Source organism: Pempheris klunzingeri, chromosome 18 (genome assembly GCF_042242105.1).
Source record: "Pempheris klunzingeri isolate RE-2024b chromosome 18, fPemKlu1.hap1, whole genome shotgun sequence".
NCBI lineage: Eukaryota > Metazoa > Chordata > Actinopteri > Acropomatiformes > Pempheridae > Pempheris > Pempheris klunzingeri.
The window spans coordinates 17,439,680-17,460,456 of NC_092029.1; the positions used below are offsets into that span (position 1 = coordinate 17,439,680).

Consider the following 20,777-nt stretch of genomic DNA (forward strand, 5'->3'; position numbering starts at 1 on the left):
AGCCAAAAAAGAAGAAGAATGTTTTTAGGTCATGGAAATGCTGTGGAGGAGTTGTGGGATTTTACATCTGGGCCACTCGCTGTCTTGCTGTGTAGTAATCAGTGAGGTCATGATTATTTTAAAACCTGTTTCATTTGAAGCACTTTTGAATGCTTCCAGCTGCAGTGTTTCGACACCGGATTTCTCAGATATCACTTGTCAATCAAACCATGTCAGCAGCACTGTGACTTTTAGCTTTAATTTTTTGTTTGGTTTGTCTGTTTGAACATGATGGCTATTACTGTTGATCAGAGGTTACTGTAGTACTGTACTTGTGTGCCGTTTAGAGGCACTTGCACTTGCATTTTATGCTACTTTATATTACTACATTTCAGTGGGAAATACTACTGTACTTTTACTCCATTACAATTATGCCACAACTATGGGAACTAGTTACTTTGAAACTCAAGATTTTACACACAAAACAATCAAACGATCAAATTCTAAAATATGAGGCATGATGCAGATTTAACTACCTAACAGTATATAAACTAGCTTCACCTCAGCCGGGTGAAACATTAAAATGCTTTATACACACAATAAAATCCAGTAATCTAACACTCAGGCAGGGGGCCTTCTGCCACCTAATGAGTACTTTTACTTTTGATACATTAAAGGAATACAGAAATGGATACCACTACACCGGTTATCTTAGCAGATAGACTTGAAACAAAGTGAAACAGCTAGCTTGGTTTTGGCCAAAGGTGAGATAATTAACATGTTATCATATGTGTGTTATTGTATTTGGCTTGTTTAGTCTGCACAGAAACTGAGGTGTAAATACAGGTTGTGGTTTGATGGAGGGTTATCAAGTCAAATTTTATCTATATAGCTCAAAATCACAAATCACAGTTTGCCTCAGAGGCCTGTGAGGTCTGTACAATATACGACACCCTCTGTCCCTAGACCCTCGATTCGCATAAAGAAAAACTTGAAAACCAAGTTCTCTGCCCTGCATCTTTTCTCTGTCTGCTACTAAATATGCTCCTCTTTCTTTCTGTCTGTATTATATTCCACAGTTTTATAATATAATACTATTTGCTCCCTCTCCCTCGCTTTGTGTTCTCTCTGTCTTGCTCTCCTTCCTGAGCTGAACCCACTGAACTGCCTCCCCACCGCACCCATTCTCCCCACTCACTTCCTGTTTAGAGGAACAGTTAAAGGATTGTTCCTACAGCCTGGGGCACTAAGGCCTTGATCTAGAGCAGCGACCACATAAGTTGGAAAGACCCACATAAAACATCAATTATTGGACCTCCTTAAAGGACAGTGGTTGCCTCTGGACCAACAGGAATAAAACAAAAGGTCATGATAGATGAGCAACACACGAGGGGACGATGCCTCTCAGCAGCCACCGGAAAGTCAGGCATGATCAGTGACATTAACATGCTGTGTGTAAGTGTGAGGAAGGATTGCAGCTGATATGATAGGTGAGAAGTCGACCATTTAGTGTTGAAACTTTTCCTGTAACTCTTCTTTTCAAGTAAGGTTAGACACATACAACAGATAGGTTTGATGATGGTGTGGCATCTAATTAAAACACAGTGCTCTGCTTGAGACAGTTTGATTGTTCATATAGATCAGATTCAATTAGATTGAGCTTTATTGTCATTACACACTGTAGGTACTAGTACAACAAGATGCAATGTAGCATCTAAGAAGAGCAAATAGTTGTAAGTTTTTATAGTTTTTATGAATAACACTGAGAGCAGCTGAGAGTGTTTGTATCTTTGAATATAACTTAAAAACTACCTCATTAGTGGTTAAATTTCAATGTTTTGTAGCCGTTATTTCTTATTTTCATTTAATCATTTATTTTATTCATGTTTTAAATGTCTAAATACATTTGTACTATAAATATACTATACTATATACTTATATTTCCATCACTTTGCTTTCTCATGTGCATTAGTCATTCATTTTTTAATTGTTTACTCTTGAACTGTCTCCTTATCAGCTTCACAGTCTTTCAATTTCACTTCCCTGCAACCACTTTTTATAGCAACCAAAAGGGGGAATTTGTTTGGGTGGCATTTTGTATTTCTGATTAATAGACTGATGTTTTTTATGCTCATCAAAAGTCCCCATAGTACAAATAAATGTGTTTTTCTTTTTTTACTCGGTATGAGAGCTAAATGAGTAATTTCTTATCTAATCGTATCAGCGCCAGTGGAGGATGCTATGCGGAGTATGTGGAGGCATTTTCCCCAAAGGAAAGTTTGACGAAAAGTCAGCCATAAATGGTGAATCCTGTTGTGCTGGCAAATAGTGCAGGCGTTAGTAGCTTAAGAAGGTATTTTGTTTGACTTGCAATCATGTAGAAATGAGGTCAAAAATGCCAAAGAACTCTTCCCACAGCAATTAAACAAATAATTTACACAGTCCAGAAGAATAGTCACCACTGAAAATAAAAGTCATTGTGTTACTAAGCATGCTGTATTTATTGTTTATTTTCTTTATGTGTACATTTTCAATGAGACCATGTGGTTTCATCAGGAATTATTGACTATCAACCATGAGTGCTAGTCTGATAAAAGCCCTGCTTGTGTAGCCTTTTAATTGTTTTGTGTAGTTAACCTGGTTTTGATTTCACATGGAGTCTAATAGCCACAGGTTTAAACAGTATTGAAATGGTTCCTGTACTTGCTCATCGTTTAACGCTCTCCCTCCCTCACAGGCAGAGCGACGGGCGTACAGAGAGGCAGAGATGAACATGATGGACGACCTATCAGAGGGTGACTTTCATAAAGGGGACGAGCCAGCCAGTCCAGCCCCTCCACCTTCACAGCAACACACAGACCCCGCTTCTCCAACGGTCGCCGTGACGCCGGAGCCGGTTGCCAGGGGAGAACAGGCCACACCCAGCGAAGTAGAGTACCAGGTTATATTATTGGTTTATCTTTTTGAATGACTTTGAATCATTGGGTCTCTTAATGAAAGAGTTTGGTCTTGAACTGCTCTTTATTTCTTGGGATATAAATTAAGATTGACTGATTGATTGATTGAATTCTACAAAACACTCAAAACAGCTCAATTACTGATAAACGTTTTGACACTGACCCAATTAATTTAGCTTAAAGCGACATTTGGTAGAGGAGACAAAAAGTGATGTATGAAATGAAACAACAATCTCTCAACGTGAGGACATTTCTGTCCGTCACATATATAACGAAGGTTTCTGATGATGCTTTAGTTTGTATCTGTGCTAGTGTGTTGTTCCTTGCAAATTGAAATGATCTTTGCATAACTTGGGACAATTGGGAAAATTGAAACTACTGTACTTCAGCTTATCATCTGTGATTACAGTAACTTCAGAGCCACCTTGTTTGCTGTGTGCTCACAGGATGGCAGGGGTTTCGTCATCGGTACACTGGTGTTTGGGAAGCTGCGAGGTTTCTCTTGGTGGCCCGGCAGGATTGTTTCCTGGTGGATGAGCGGCAGAAGTCGAGCTGCGGACGGAACTCGCTGGGTGATGTGGTTTGGAGACGGCAAGTTCTCTGTGGTGAGTAGTTTTGTTATTCCAATTTATGCCTTTATAGACATGAAATGCACATAATCTTTTAAATAATCTTGATCTTTTTTCTTTTTGTTTTCACTCTTCAACTTACATAAGACATATCTTGCATTAACACTCCTATTGCGCCACCCTCTCAAAAAGATATGTACTTACTATGGCACACATACACACCTTAATTAAAGATTTTGAGGGCGTATTCAGAATTTAATGTTACTCTCTTTTTTTGTCTGGTGATTAATGGATTTTTCCTTTTAACCTTGATGGCATTCGTCATCATTTCTTTGTCTTGCAGGTCTGTGTGGAGAAGCTGATGCCTCTGAGCTCTTTCTCATCTGCCTTCCACCAGCCCACCTACAACAAACAGTCCATGTACCGGAAAGCCATCTTCGAGGCTCTGCAGGTAACGAACCCACCATTTCCGCTCTGTGTTTCCATGTTTGGGAGTGTGTGGTTTTGTGTCACTTTTGATGACTGATTTTTTTTTCTGTTGCTTGACTCATTGCATCTCTCTGTGGGTGAAGTCCAACATCTAAAAGACCAAAATATAAATGTACAGGTCATATTTTACTCATCCTTTTCTTATGTAACAAGATCTGCAGATTTGCGTTTGTGGAGGTGCTGTTCTCATCTAGCTTTGCCCACAATTTATAAGTGGTAACAGGGAGGGGACATTAGTTCAATCCCATATTTTTGTAGATTATTTTTGGATACAGCAAAGCTTCATTTTTTCTTTTAAGTAATACAGAACATATGTTCATTTACTTCTTCTATGACGTCATGCTGGATTATGATTCATTCAAGCTTCTGTAAAATTGTAAACAAGCAGCGGAGGATTTGTACGCTTAAACATGCACATGTTGAGCACTTCATTAACTGCTAAACCATTTCCAGCCATGATTACCATGTCTATCTTTCTTATTTGACATGTTTTTACTGTTTGTGTGAGCCACATCATTTCCAAAATTACAACTATTGTAACAAGACTTTCCACTAACTTTGTGTATGTGTATGTTTATTTTGCGTCCAGGTGGCCAGTGTTCGGGCGGGGAGGCCAGTGCCTTCCTGTGATGCAAGTGATGAAGCAGACGGGGTAGAGATTCAAACCAGACAGATGATCGAGTGGGCCATGACTGGCTTCCTACCCAACGGTCCACAATCACTGGATCCTCCAGAGGGTATACGCACATTTAATAATGTATAATTTTTCCTTCGGGATGAATAAAGTTGATCTTATCTTATTAATGGGGATGATTGTCCGAAAGAATTGAAATAGATAGATATATGCACCAAATAGCTCCTGTTAAAAGGATCTTAAATGCTGTTTTGATGTTTTGACATACCACATAACATATGCCACCTGTTGCAAATTGCCATCAAATAGTAGTATGTAGTAGTCCATAAAGATAACTGTCTAAATCATACAGTGAACACCAGTGTTTCACCGCATACAGCAAATTTCCCCTCACAGTGGAACAGATGTTAAAAATCTAGGAAATTATGATGCATTTAGTTGTGTAAATTGTAACTACTTCATTCATTCACAGCCATTTCTTGCTGTTTATCTTAGCTTTCAGCTCCGTCAATACCCTATTTAGGGGGTCAGAGTGTCACATTAAACACCTGTTTCTCCACCTGTTTTGTAGTTGGAGTGATTCACAACAACAAAGACAGTTGTAAGAAATAGCATTCTCATTTAGTTTTAATAAACTCTGGACATATTTGCTGTTTTTGAAATCCTTCAAACGGTGTCACCTCCATGAGACCAGTCAACAATCAGACAAGCACTTAGTTTGAAGCTCACTGATGCCTGAACTGTGTGCGAGTCTACAAAAGCTTCAACCGGTCACTGACTACTTTTACATGCTGAGTATGACAATATTCTGAATTTGATACGGGTCATTTAAATAAATGTTCTATTTAGATATTCCGAAATAGGCCTTATCCTGAATGCATTTTCCGATTATATATTTCTAATTCCAAAAGAAAAGCCCACATTTCTGGTTGGAAGGAGAAGCCTACTTAATAGAAATATTGTCTATTTTGGAATAAGTATGTTAATGTAGTCATTCTACTCTGTCCTTATCCCTGCAGGAGAGCAAAATTCATACAAGGAAGTGTACCCAGAGATGTGGGCAGAACCTGAGGCAGCGTACACGCCTCCACCTGCCAAGAAACCACGCAAGAACACAGCTGAAAAAGCAAAGATCAGAGAGGTGATCGACGAAGGGACCAGAGGTAAGGCTTTTTCTCATATGAAACATTTACATCCACATGACTTTTGCAAAATACTGTCTCTATAATGTTTATACGAATTCTTGGCTTTTTTATGAATGTGTTCATATGTGTTTTTTGTTCCAGAGAGACTCATATTTGAGATCAAAAAGAAGACCAGGAACATAGACGGTAAAAGTTTCAGATTTTTTTCAGATCATTTTAAAATGACTTGAAATAATGAAGTGATGTATCAGTTATGTCATGACCTTGTGGTAATGGACTGATACAATGCCTTTGGCTTTCAGTAACATTTTATACAGTGCTGTTTTTTCACAGGTTTTAGTTAACCCCTATTACAGAGTTGACTGAAAGCCCATTTTTATCATCTGCTCCCTGTAGCAAGTAATATTTGAATGGCTGCTAAATAGTTACGACTTGTCAAAACCATATGAAGTATTCCTCTAAATAGGCCAAAAAGGCAACAGGCCATTAAATATAAGACCTGCATCATTAAGAAAATGGTATCCCTCTGAAGCAATCATATTTTGTAAACAAAATGTCATTACGTTACCTTATTTTTCAATACAGTTTTTCATTCTCGACCAATACAGGGGAAAACTTTGGTTGTATATTAAAACGTTATTACACTGTTTACTAGGCTGTTATTACCTTATCAATTGTTTTGTTCCTGATTAATACAGAAAAAAGGTAAATTACCAATTTTATACATTTTGCATCAGGTGAAAAAGTTATGTCCATATCAAATAGCTTAAATCATAAATTAAGTTTTGGGTTCACTCAGTGCACAGTTTTCCACTCTGAAGTGTTTATGTAGCTCAGGGCTAAACATCTCTGGAATTCAATTCTTGCTCTTGTTTACATCTTTGGCATTTAGCTGATTCATTTACGCAGCGAGAGCCACACTAATAATTCACGGGTGATTGGAGTGAGGGCCAGGGCACCCAAAATAGATTATGAGCTGGAAAGTAACATTAAAGTTAGAAATCACGACACCTGGCCAAGTAATTATTCAGTCTTTGTTGTTGATCATAAGCCCTCTGTGCTGATTAGGGGCAAACAGGCAGTAAAAGTCTGACTTGTTGTACTTTTAAACTCCTACAGCAATATAATCAGAGGGCTAAACACATTTTATATGGAAAAAAAGTAAAATAATCATGTCTGTGTTGTTCAGATATCTGCATCTCCTGTGGAAGCCTCAACGTCTCTCTGGAGCATCCTCTCTTCGGAGGGGCAATGTGCCAGGGTTGTAAAGTAAGAAATCGCGCACTTGTGTCATCTCAGTACACTTTAGGTTGTTCAATAATTCAATATTATTATCATAGGATCGTGTAATGATCCTATGTAATGTTGCTTCATATCATACCCATACCCATTAAAAAAAAATCTGTCGTCCAAATGAATGATTCCAGCAAATTATAATAAAAATGTTTCTTTTGTGATATAATGCAAAACAATGGAGTAGCGTTCAATACATTAAATATCATTTTCATTATTTCATTATTTGATGTTGCCTTCGATGTTGATATATACATGAGATACATAATAGATGAGTACTGGAAGTACCTTTTAGTAAAAATGACTGAATGGAAATATTGGTACACACAGGGAACATGTGACTGAATGCAAATACATGTTCCAAACACTTAATGCATACAGGCTAAAGCTCCAAATTATCATCATTTCATTATTATTCAATTATTATTAGTTAGTTACAGCTGTTTTATTTATTATTAGTTTTGACTTTGGAATGTTGAAAAATGAAAAAAAAAAAAAACACAATTTCTTGTGAAGTTTAGATTGTTTGATTTGTTCAACCAGTAGTCCAAAGCCCAAATATGTTCGATTCATCATGATTTAAAAGGGAGAACAGTCTCAAGTCCTCCTGTTTGTGAAGCTGTAGCCAGAGAATATTTGCCATTTTAGCTCGATGAATTGCTTAAATGACAAATTAGACCAACAAATGTGTCAGCCACTGTTGGTCAAATCCTCACAAAGAGCTCTGCCTTTTCCTGACTCCTGTTTTGCCCTCTGGCAGAACTCCTTCCTGGAGTGTGCCTACCAGTACGATGACGACGGCTACCAGTCCTACTGCACCATCTGCTGTGGAGGCAGAGAAGTGCTCATGTGTGGCAATAATAACTGCTGTAGGTCAGTACAATACTGTGTACACTGTTTGTGGAGTTGGCAAGCGGCAGTTGCTTCCTTTTGTGGCCAGGGAAAGGTTTTTGATTTTACATCAACAGAAACAATTTACCCATGAATGTCACATGTGATATATGGTTCCATTTATTGGAAACTGAATCAGCCAATTCGCATTTATGTGAATACACAGTTTATTTTGGCATCTCGCCTCTGACCTCATCACTGTGGACATGCCCCAGTTCAACACAGCAGATATTGTGAGTTAAGTACAAGAAGGTCAAAATTGTACTTAAGTTCAGTGCTTGAGTTTATGTTCTTAGTTTCATTCAACTACTGGAGTCATGATAATGAATGTCATCCCAAAGCTCCTTCAGATACTGAGCACAAAGCCAGCTATTTTCTCAAAAAAGCACCACCTGGTATTTAGGGAGTGAAATTTGAAGGTCAAAAAGAAACCTCTAAATCCACCTTTAGATGATCCTGCTTTAGGTGAGCAGAAGCAGGCAAAAACAAGTCAGGAAGATCATATACCATTAATTAAAACATATTAAACCCACAAAAAGCAGCAGATGACAGGCAGAAGCTTACTTTGTAAATTAAGCTTGATCTAATTAAGCCTGGTCTAATATGTAAATGAGGGAAAACACAGGTCTCATGGTGTGTGTTTCTGTATGTGCTTGGGTGCCTGTGTGTGTGTGTGTGTGTGTGTGTGTGTGTGTGCAGGTGTTTCTGTGTGGAGTGTGTGGATCTGCTGGTAGGAGCCGGTTCAGCAGCAGCAGCCATCAAAGAAGACCCGTGGAACTGCTACATGTGTGGCCCCCGGAGCACCTACGGGTTACTGCGGCGACGGGATGACTGGCCCTGCAGACTACAGCACTTCTTTGCCAACAACCATGAACAGGAATTCGTAAGTCTTGACAGCTTCATATAAAATACATATAGCTGATGATAATGGTTATGAAGATAGTAGTCCTCTTGAAAACAAGTTCACAGTTGGGTTTATAACTACATGTCTTTTAGTGTGTAGTTTAATTTAATTTGCTTTTTTAGCTGTATTTTTGCTGGCTTTTTGCTGTTTAGCAGCATTACAGTGTAGAGAGAGGGAGTGATGATATGTGATCAGTGGTGGAAGAATTAGGATCGGATCTTTTACTCTGTTAAAATACTCTGTTAAAGTAGATGTCTAGTATTCAAAATCTTCCTTATGTAAAAGAAATAGCATCTAAATTAACGTACCAACAGTAAAAGCACTTGTTATGCTGAATGGCCCATTTCAGAACCAAGAATATTATATTACCCCATTAAAATTAGTGATGCGTTAATGTACAATTGCACTCAAAAATATTCAACCTCCTTTGCAAATTCGGTGTATTGGCAAAATGTACGAAATTTCAGCTGTGTTCAATGAACATCTCAAACAAGAGCAAATTGAATTGCTTAACAGAACTAATATTTGGTGGTTTCTCCAAATTTAACTCAATATTCCACTTTTAATGACTACAGCAGTCTCAAAATTATTCAACCCTGTCTTGACAAGCATCTTTAGTACTTAGTAGAGCAGCCTTTTGCTCTTATGACCTGCTGCAAACGTGATGCACAGCCAGACACCTCATTCTGACAGTGCTCATTCCTTAGCCCATTGCTCGTGGGCAACAGCCTCCAGCTCTCTAATATTCTTGGGTATGTGTGCTGCAACAGCCCTCTTCAAATCCTTTTTTATGCGATTCAAGTCACTCGAGGGTTTTTGGACACCTTCCTCCTCAGAAATCTGGTGCCAGCCGTTGACAGCTTCCTCTTTCTGCCTCCTTTAGCTTTGATCTTGCGAACTATGCTTCCAGCAGTACCTCTGGGAACATTCAGTGCCTTTGGTATCTTTTTGAATCCTTTTCCTTGTTTGTGTAAGGCAATGATATCCTTCTCTTGACTTACCCATATTTCTAACATGCAACCACATGTCACTGTGAACAATCCTCTAGCCAGTCCGGGTATGTGATGTGTTCTATGTCAAGCACACCTGATGCAACTAATGAGGCCCTTGATTAGTTGCATCAGGTGTGCTTGAGTTAACACCGATTTGCAAATGAGTGCTCTTATGAGGGATTCTCTTCAGGGTGTTGAATAATTTTGAGACTGCAGTTGTCATTAAAAGTGTAATAAAACCACCTGTAATATTAATTGTGCTGAGCTGTTTCATTTGCTCTTGTTTGATCTGTTCATGGAACACAGCTGAAAGTTTGTAAAGTTAGCCAATACACCTAATTTGCAATGGAGGTTGAAAAAGTTTGAGCGCAACTGTAAATGTTGCAGCTGGTAATGGTGAGCTTTTTTGATTACTTTATATACTGCTAGGCTAACTGCTTAAGCCACAAGAATGCATAATCATTTATTAGTTGACATACATGTTGTATTAATAATTTAAATCTGCACATGACTATTAAAAGCTTTAAAATAAATGTAGTCAAGTAAAAAATACAATATTTGCCTCCAAAATGGAGTGGAAGTGTAAGGTATCATAAACTGGAAACACTCAAATAAAGTATAAATAGCACCCAGTTGTACTTAAGTACAGGAAATGTACTTAGTTACTCAAAGTACATCCAATTCTAATTCTAATTCTTTAATTCTAATTAATTTGTCAATCATTTATTAATGTCTCTATCTCTTGTTTTCCATCTCACATCTCTGGTGACACACTCCACACTCCACTACTTCTGTATTCCTTCTACAACCACCCATTACCCCACCCTGTTACAGCAATCCAATCATTTCATTTCAGTCCAGACAACACACTGTAGTCACTTAGGTGTAATATATTTGCCATCCTCTTTCCAATCTTGTAACATTCCTAGAAAAAGAATTGCCAAAATATATCAGACTTAAGTGGGAAGCATTAATATCTGGAGATCAATGAGGCTTCTGTTTCAGGGCTTGTCACAGTTTAATTATCCATGAAGGTTAACTCACATCAGCCAAAAGATCATCATCATGAATATAGCCAGCGTGTTTATTATGTACTAATTTGCCAACTTCTCTCTTCCCTACATACTGTGAAGCTTAGTGTTGATCTGATCTTGTTCAATCACTCGTCTTCCTTTTAACTCTTTCAGGAGCCAGCCAAGTTGTATCCTCCAGTTGCAGCAGAGAAAAGGAAACCAATCAGAGTTCTCTCCCTGTTTGACGGCATTGCTACAGGTACATATATGTAGGACTGCTACTAAAGATTATTTTCCTAATCAATTAATGTATTGATTGCTCCTATTGATTAGGGTAACATCCTAAACCAAGATGGTAAACATGGTGAAAAATGAAACCTGCTTTTTTGTTACACATCAGCATCTAAGCATTGTTGTACGTTGTGCCATTCATTGTTCTGATGTACAGCCTCATAAAGCTGCTAACCTGGCTGCAGACTGTTCTTTGATAATTTCATTAATTGTTCAGTCTATCAAATATGAGAAAATAGTGAAAGTGTCTCGCACAAGTCCTCAGAGCTCAAGGTGACGTCTTTAAATTGTTTGTTTAGTCCGACCAACAATCCAAAAGCCACAAATATTAAATTAACAATGATACATAAGAGAGAGGCTGGAACCAAGAACCTTTAGCATATGATGATATACGTTTGTGTGTGTGTGCATGCGTGCGTACATGCTCTTAGGTCTGTTGGTGCTGAAGGATTTGGGCATCCAGGTTGACAAGTACGTGGCATCTGAGGTGTGTGAAGACTCCATCACTGTCGGCATGGTTCGACACCACGGTCGCATCATGTACGTGGGTGACGTACGAAACGTCACACACAAACATGTAAGTGAAACTCCTCCTCTGCATCTGTGACATTTGGGGAAAATCACACCTGAACTTACACGGTCCACGGGTGTTTAGATCAGAAGTGTGAATACTGTATGATTGGGGAATGTTTCTGCTGTAAACCCATTCTTTGGTGTGTTTTGGCTGTCAGATTGAAGAGTGGGGACCATTTGACCTGGTGATAGGAGGAAGCCCCTGCAACGATCTCTCCATAGTCAACCCTGCAAGGAAAGGCCTTTATGGTAAGAAGCAGTCATGAATCTGTACAAGGTATTTCTTAAATGAATACATTTCAAAAATACTTTGAAGGTAGAAAGCGTTAGAATAGTAGAAAATCAATATATACATTGATATGTCCATTTTAATGTTAAAGCTACAAATTCTCAGTGGAACTGATGATTTTCTAATTTTACTTTGACTCTTCGTAAGAAATCAAATATGCAGGCTGAACTTTACCTCTCCTCCCGCAGAGGGAACCGGCCGGTTGTTTTTCGAGTTTTACCGCCTGCTGCATGAGGCTCGGCCAAAGCCAGGCGACGAGCGGCCGTTCTTCTGGCTGTTTGAGAATGTGGTCGCTATGGGAGTTAGCGACAAACGGGACATCTCCCGCTTTTTAGAGGTAGCATGAACACACCAGCAAAATACAGTAATAAAACACATGCATGTGGATGGAGACTCCAGTGAATCACACACATTTAGCCAGTGAGTGGTGACTGAAGGTCGTAAGCAGATTTAAACCAGCCACTCTTTAATACATTTTAACTACAGAAAATTTACTTAGAGGATAACATCAACAGCTACATAAGGCTTTGGAACTGCTCCAGTAGATATAACGTAATGTAATCCTTTGGGGCAACCTCTCCCATCAAAGAACGTCCACTAAAAGTGCTCGTTCTCCCCACTGACAGGCTCAGATTGTTATTTAAATTTTCTGACAACATTACTGAAAGGATCCCTACAGAGATAGTCCTGTAAGATCCTTTTTGTTTAATGAAAGGCAGCTTGATATATTGCTTGGTTCAAAGCCAACATAAAACACAACAAAAAAAATTATTGTACTTTGCTCGGATCAAAATGAACGTGTTAAAACACCAAAGCCACAGCGACTACAGTAGCGACTCCTCTGTTCTACAAGGTTAAATCATTGTTTTGGTCAATGGAGTCTGGTGGCTTTGAACCGAATGATATAATATTTGTTTCTGGTTAAACAAGAAGGATCTTACAGGTCTATCTCTGTAGAGATCCTTTGAGTAATGTTGTCTGATTCTTTGAATAACAATTTGAGCCTGTCAGTAGCAAAAATAAGCACTAGTCGTTCCAAACCCTAAAAATGTAAAATTAGGGTCCAGGTACAAAAATCCAAAATGTACCTACAGCAAGCAAAAAACACATAAATGTGTTCATACTAAGTGAAACAGGAAGTAAGTCTGCTGTCCCTCTTCAGTGTAACCCAGTGATGATCGATGCCAAGGAAGTCTCTGCTGCCCACCGCGCTCGCTACTTCTGGGGAAACCTGCCAGGCATGTCCAGGTGATACAAGCACACGAGCATGTGCCACTTCTATGATCCCGTCACTGTCACTTTTTTCTTGATCATAAATCTAGCTTTCTTTCTACATGACAAAGCTTTAAAAGCATTAAAAGTGACACCAGCCCTGACACACTTACATGTTTTGATATTTTTTTCCCTCCACTTGATCATGTCAGACCTCTGACACCAATGTCAAATGACAAGCTGGAACTACAGGAGTGCCTGGAGCACGGACGCACCGCCAAGGTATTTCCTTCGGTGAGAGTGCATTTCTGTGTGTATGTGTGTGTAATTATCATGTTGTATCTAACTTTCTGACGAGATATGCAAGATTTAGGGTTTAACACTTTTTTGGAGAGTAAAGAAAAAAGTTTGGAATTGATATAATATAGTTTAGTATCTATCTAAAGTAATCTATGGACTAGTTCTGCAAAAGTAAACCCGTCATTGATGTCTATTTTTATTGCCTTTCCTTGCTGCTACAGTCTCACATTTGCTCTATCAGCAAGAAGATTAGTCACTTCTTTAGTGTCTTAATTTTAGTCCTACAATACTTCGTCAAATTGCAATGTACACAATAAGGATAGCTGTAGGATTAAAAAGGATTTGCGTGTGTGTCTGTCTGTCCGTGTGTGTGTCTATGTGTGTGCCTGTTTGGTTCTGGATGGTAATTCCAGTTTGAGAAGTTGCGTACGATAACGACACGCTCCAACTCTGTGAAGCAGGGGAAAGACGAGCATTTCCCTGTCTACATGGACAACAAGGAGGACATCCTCTGGTGTACCGAGATGGAAAGGTACAGTGGTGTGTGTTTGTTATGTGTCATGTGTCGTGTTACATGTCTGAGTCCCTCTAATTTTACCATTGCAAGTCAACAAATTTACACAGAAACTGATGAAATGAGTCATTTTCTGGATTGATTTGTGAAGTTCATTTGGATTCTGTTTGTATTTCTAATCACTTTGTTCGCATGACATTGTAGTACGTATCAATCAGGTGACAGGTTGTTAAATAAATGTCTTTTCCAGTGTGTGTTCCACCCCTGTGTTTTACCTTTTCCTTTATGAAGCAATGGATATAGTTTTCCTAATTTCAAATCTGCATTTCTAACACATTGGTGGCCCAATCTAGACATACAAACTGTAGTCTCTTGTCTTTTTGAGCAGCATTTGGACAATTTCCTGTTAAAACGGTGTAAATTAAGAATATATTAGAGGCTAAGAATAACTCATTTTTTAGATTTACAAATGCTTTACTGATTTTAACAAAAAAATACAATTTTTTCAAACAACCAGACAACTAGATTTTCCATTGAATTTGATGTCCACACAAATCCAACATTTGATTCCTCTTGCAAGAAGACTCTATTCATTGCGGTTTACAATTAACAAGGTCCCTGAAAAAAGAAAAATCAATAAATAGTTTGCACTATTGCTTTTACTATGTGTGCATTTTAGTCAAAGATGGTCAAAGATGTACTGGGTTATACTCAGACATTGATTTACATTATTTCGCCTAATTGCTCAAGTGTTTGGTCTATGAAATGTCATAAAGTAAAATGCCAAGCACAATTTCCACCAGCTCAAAATGATTCCAAATTACAACAATAAGACAGAGAAAAAAAAGTGGATCCTAATATTTTCTGAGCTGAAACCAGGGAATGATTGACTTTTGCTTGGAATATAAACAATTATTCGATTTTTATGATGGTTGCTGATTAACTCTCTGTCAATTGACTGTTGATTAATCGATTAATTGCACGTCAAGCGCCTTGCATCCAATTCAGACTAAAATAAGTAAACGTTGTGTGTGTTCCCAGGGTGTTTGGTTTCCCCGTCCACTATACCGACGTGTCCAACATGAGTCGTCTGGCCAGGCAAAGGCTGCTGGGACGTTCTTGGAGCGTCCCTGTTATCAGACACCTCTTCGCCCCGCTCAAGGAGTACTTCGCCTGCAACTAGTCACACACCACCAACTCTCTCTCTCTCTCTGTCACACACACACACACACACACACACACACACACACACAGTATGTAATGACAAACACAGACAACTACACAGTATCCAGTAAGTACATGAAGGTTGGCTGATGTAGGATGAAACAGATGACACTCACACACGCACACACACAAATACTGACACCCACACATGCTGTAAAGGACTGCTTCCCTAGATTCCATGTAGACCACTGGCTGACCTTAGTCCCCTGGTGCTACCTTGCTGATTTCCACACATACACACACACACACACACACACACACACACACAAATACACACACACACACACACACACACTGGTGCAGGGTCTCTGTACTGTATTTGTTCACACAAAACCTTCCTGTCCGATCTTGAAACTGGTGTCGTCTGGCTTTACTGTGTTATAGCAGCTGGAGTTCAAAACCTCCAGGGAGCGCAAAACTGACAAAGACGCCCCAACTTTCTGTTTATCAAGACACCGATGAATCCCTCTCAACTGTATTCATGCGTAATGACAGTGCTGCTAATGTATTACAGTGCAGTGAACGCAGATCTACAAATACACAAACACACACACCAGTTGATATTCGTGGTGCTGGTCAGACAGTGATACAATCGAAATGGTGCCACTTTAATACAACATTTTTGGTGCTCTTGGAGGCTGGAAACGGTCTCTGGTTATTTCAGTCGCTACAGTCTTGTGTCCCTAAACCAAATGCTTGCAAGCAGTTGGCAGCAACACCAGGCAAGAGAGGTGGTCATGGATTTTTTAAGTCTATTAATTTGGCAAATTTAATGAGCATTTGCAAGGTCGCGTCCAAAAGAAAAACCCAGACAACTGTGTTCGGATTCATAAGAAGCCTTTTTAAACTGACTACAACAAGATTACAACTAAGTCAGATTAAAAAAGCTGCTCTGGAGGTGCAAATGATTTAAGTAGTTGAGTTAAATGTCAGTGGGTCAAACCAAAAACCAAGAAAACTCATTTTTCCCTGATGGTGGTGGTGATACCCGGAATTTGGATACTGAAACAATAGAGCAACTGCCACAGCAGTTTGCATGGTGTCTGTTATTCATTAGCTACCACTAGTTAACTATCAAGTCGTCCACATATACACATTACCATCAAATCAAAATAAACAAGAGGAATATTGAAATATGCACAATGCAAACATAATCTAGAAAAAATAAATAATAAGCCTTCACGTAAAAGACTTTTAGGAAAAATCTGATCCAAGATCTTAATGGAAAACCTTGTAACTGTACAAGTCTTTAGTGTCTGGAGCGCCCTCCAGTGGGCAGAGAAATCTATATAAAGAGGGTGCAATACAAGGACACACACACACACACACACTCTTGTCCGGGTTAAACAGTCCTTTATGCTCCACAGACTTACTGTTAGCAGTTACGAAAGTAAGGTTTTATAATTAGTACGTAGCCGTTCTCAGGCTATTCTCACATAAATGAACATACAGAATATTGCTACATGTCTCTTAGTTGTCAGGACCTACACCCACTATTACGTATCTGTACAAACTTAAAGACTTTCTAGGTGGATTTTGCAATACTTTAGACAGATTACAATGTACATACAGTACATTAAGGTTAACTAAAGCTTTGGTGAATATGCTGTGATATACTGGACACTGGTCGCATTTTAAGAGGGAACTTATTTCCTCATGTTTAGTCTGTGCTATTATGCAACACTTACTTGATAACATTTGTAAAAGTGCTGTTGTATTGCATTGATTACTGTTAACTGTTGCTCAAATGACTGTGATGTTCATCTTAATGGTGCAAAATCTGAACTCTACTGTTGGTCACTATCACTAATTATGTCGTCTCAAACTGAGGTGGGATGTTACAGTTTATGTCTGCAGAACGTTAGACCCCCCCCTGTGGTAAAACTCGTCCCAGTAAACATACCTGCAGAGTAGGTGTGATAATACTGTACCAAACCATGGCCGTCTGAATGGGATCATTTCATTAAGTAAGCAGTGAAAAACGACACTATGTTAAGCCTACAGTGGTCATTATGCTGATGTACTTTCTGTTCTAATAATCCAAAAAATGATATAAACTGTGAAGTGAAATGGCGATTTAAGGTAGTCTTTCTATGTAGCTAGGTTAACTTTGGTGTGTCTCCGTTTGTTTATACCCATAATGAGAGTGGCTTTCATTTTGTGTGACACATAATACTTTATCTGTACAGCTACCTGAGAGGGGCAATTAGCAAATATCAAACAAATTCCTCTACTTCAAAAACCACTCAAGTGCCCACATTTTCTCGTTCCCATGCCTGGAAACAAGCAAGAAATGGATGTCATGCACCTACTTTTGCAAAAACGGAGAGTTTCCCATCTCTTTTAAATATGTCCTGAAACGCAATCAACCTCCAGCTCAACCCAACAAGTTTTAATTCATCTACTTAGATTATTTTTGCCTCCAGAGCAGTGCCGCCTCTGAGAAACATTAAACGAGAACACCAGTGGGGTTCCGAGGAGTGCTCACAGCAGCCTGTAAAGTGAAATGAATCCCTCCATTTACCATACAGCTTCTCTATTGTCTCAGCTTCAGTCGCCCTCTTTTGTCTGGTCAAAGGGTGAAAGGTGAAATAATCGCAAGCCACCAGCCCTCGCTGGTTCGCTCCAACTTTGCTTCACAGGGATCCAAAATGTCCTCCATTTATCACAGTGACATCCATTGAAACCAGAGGCAGACCTTTACGCTGCAGACACTATGCTGGTTTTCTACTTCCTAAGACTGAAACAGCCTTGTATAAATAACACACACAATTGTTCGACCTGTTTTGGGTGTTTCTTCTGCCTTTCACCCAAAGCATTCTGGGACAAATTCAGCTGATCTGTAAGCTTGAATAGGAATCAGCAAGTAAAGGAAATGGCTTGTCATCTAGTGCGATAAATATGTAATAAAATGTCTCCAATGTGTGATGATGCTACACACAGACAGTGTGTGTACAGGTCCCTATACAGTAAACTCCTGTTTTATTTAGACAGGGCTGTCTTTTGAGAAAACACCTCTTTCAGTCTGGTGCTTTTGGTCCTCAGCTGACCATCTTTTTCCAGGAAGCCTTCCGATCCTTTGACCTTCCTCAGATACCAGCTAACTACTGGACACATGCAGTCTATGCTGACACACAGACAAACACACAAACACGCGCACAACCAGTAACAAGAAAACCAACAATAAACCAGCAGGCTCAAAGTTTTTTCCATCATGTTTACTCTCCGTTTATACAACCAACCTTCAGGTGCTTTTTTAACTCCAATCTTTTTTACAGTGCTCTTGCAGGTTACACACACACACACACATACGGATACACACACACACACACACACATACACACACGCACATTTGCTGGAAACAGTGGCGACTTTCATGCTTCTCTAAACTCCATTTGCTACAACACAGCTTCAATACATACACACACGTGCATACACACTGTGTTTTTGCCGGCCGCCTGTCGCCATCAGGCTTCCCACGGTGCCGCCGGGTGTGACATCATCACCCTGCGTTGCTTGGTGCTCCCAAAACCCCCCTGCCCAGTCCCACCCCCACCCTAAACTCCCCAGGTGCTGCATGTCAGTCAGTCAGTGTAATCTCCAATTCCATGTTAGATTAGGGAGTAATGATCATAATAATAATGGTAATAATAATTACAATAATAATCTGTTATTGTGTGTGTGTGTACTGTTCCAGGTTGGTGCTCAGTTCAGTTCAGTCTCGGCCTAGAGAGGGGAGAGAGAGAGGCTAGAGAAAGCATATATTACAGTTAGTATAGTGACTTGTTCTATTGTACCCAAGGATGCCAGAAGAAATTGTTTAACCGATGATCTTAAGGATGCTCTATAACAAGAGCAGGTTGAAATAACACCGAACGCAGTGAAAAGAGGGGGACAAAACTATAAATTACATCTTCAATCCAAAAAATATCCACAAATTGTGCCCAAAGGGATCTGAGTGAGGAATTTCCCCACAACAGAATAGGAAAGAAAAGAAGTCTGCTACACCAAAATAAGATAACTTTTTCAGATTTCTCTTCAATCCTTGTTTATTTCTTGTAAATTACTGGAAAGTTTAACCAAAGGCAGCAAGTAACAATTATTTTCTTCATCGATTAATCAAAATACTTCTCATAAGCTCCCCCAAGCAAGAATGTGAGGTCTTCAAATGTCTCATTATGTTCAACCAACAGTCAGAAAACCCCCAAATATTCAGTTTACTGTTACACAGGACTCAGAAACCCAGAAAAATGTTCATGTTGGAACCAGAAAATGTTTGCCCATTTTTTCTAGTAGTAGTAAAATTGTTGCTGCTGTAGATTAATTGATGGTTGATTGATTAAACTTTTTTCATTTTAGTCTCACCCCCCCGTGCTTCAAAAAATCATTCAACTGAAATTATCTTAAATTTCTACTATTAAATTTCTGTTTCCTACTTTCGCTTACATTTCTTCTTTTCCGGTTAGGTATTGGATTCTGTGACCTCCCTCTGGGCTCTAAACCCCCCCCTAAAAGAAAAGTACAAGTGAAAATGGTTTGCTTCTTTGCTATGACGTGATAAACAAGTCAATGTCATAAAAGAGATTTAAGTCTTTTTTAAGATTTAAGATTTTAAGATTTGCTCTGCAGGACTACCGGCTCAAAACGTGGTGTTATTTCAACGTGCATCTGTTTGAGAGTGCAGTCGGACGAAGGCGAGGATGGAGTTGATATTTCTAAAATGATGGGTGACACGGTGATGATGTTTCTGTTCGCCTATCAACAGCTTTTGGGCTGAGTGACGCGTTGTGTTCAACACTGATACACACACAAACACATACACACACAGAGCGGACGGCGCTCAGACGTAGACACATGCACAACACCCACAAATACAATGCTGTGGCGCATTCAGACACTCATCTCATGAACTAAATGAAAGATGAGCTTTTAGGAAAAGGAGGACCTGGTGGTGTTTCAAAAGGTGCTAAAATTTTATCTGAAAATAAGAAAAATATATTGTTAGAAGTATAAATCAAGTTTGTCTTTACAATGACTGTATTTAAGTTTGTCGTAGTAATGAAAAGGCACTATTATTATTTTACTCTTGTATGAATATGAACTAATTAAAAAGGCATTTTAACTTTGTACTTGAACAATGTAAGAAATGAACCGTGAATAAAAAAGGACTGTTTCTTGTGATTTAGCTTAAAGGCTCAGTGTTATCTACCTTCATGTCAGTTACTTCTCATTTTTCAGCAGCCTATTTAGCCGTCTATGGGGTCAGTTCCCTCCCCACTGAGGCAGAGATCAAACTCTTGACTCGTGACAGTTACTACACTTACTACACCAAAACATTGAAATAATTGAAATAAAACTTTAATAATCTGATTTACAAGTCAGAACTGTTACCCCCCTAATCTCAGTGCATGTCTTTGGGCTTTACATTTATGATGCATGCTTGTTTGCTTTTTGAATAATGCTTTTTTCCAGTGTGGTGAAGAATAGAAAGGATTGAATATGTTAAAA

The 20,777-nt window shown here is 39.0% G+C and overlaps 1 protein-coding gene across 2 annotated transcripts in view; it reads left to right on the top strand.

Moving 5' to 3' along the window:
- The window catches only part of LOC139218374 (DNA (cytosine-5)-methyltransferase 3A-like), a 55,455-nt gene extending 34,994 nt beyond the window's left edge, over window positions 1-20,461 (top strand). Inside the window, exons 7-23 of one of the 2 annotated variants that reach the window (XM_070849933.1) lie at window positions 2,717-2,920; window positions 3,383-3,541; window positions 3,849-3,956; window positions 4,584-4,731; window positions 5,648-5,791; window positions 5,915-5,959; window positions 6,963-7,042; window positions 7,827-7,939; window positions 8,657-8,840; window positions 11,041-11,125; window positions 11,589-11,734; window positions 11,889-11,979; window positions 12,208-12,356; window positions 13,182-13,267; window positions 13,444-13,513; window positions 13,945-14,063; window positions 15,087-20,461. In XM_070849933.1, the coding sequence (XP_070706034.1) occupies window positions 2,717-2,920; window positions 3,383-3,541; window positions 3,849-3,956; window positions 4,584-4,731; window positions 5,648-5,791; window positions 5,915-5,959; window positions 6,963-7,042; window positions 7,827-7,939; window positions 8,657-8,840; window positions 11,041-11,125; window positions 11,589-11,734; window positions 11,889-11,979; window positions 12,208-12,356; window positions 13,182-13,267; window positions 13,444-13,513; window positions 13,945-14,063; window positions 15,087-15,228 (2,073 nt within the window). In that variant the 3' untranslated portion in view covers window positions 15,229-20,461. The remainder of the gene's footprint in view (window positions 1-2,716; window positions 2,921-3,382; window positions 3,542-3,848; window positions 3,957-4,583; window positions 4,732-5,647; window positions 5,792-5,914; window positions 5,960-6,962; window positions 7,043-7,826; window positions 7,940-8,656; window positions 8,841-11,040; window positions 11,126-11,588; window positions 11,735-11,888; window positions 11,980-12,207; window positions 12,357-13,181; window positions 13,268-13,443; window positions 13,514-13,944; window positions 14,064-15,086) is intronic. The other variant, XM_070849935.1, reaches the window with a different exon arrangement.
- Window positions 20,462-20,777: the final 316 nt, after the last annotated feature.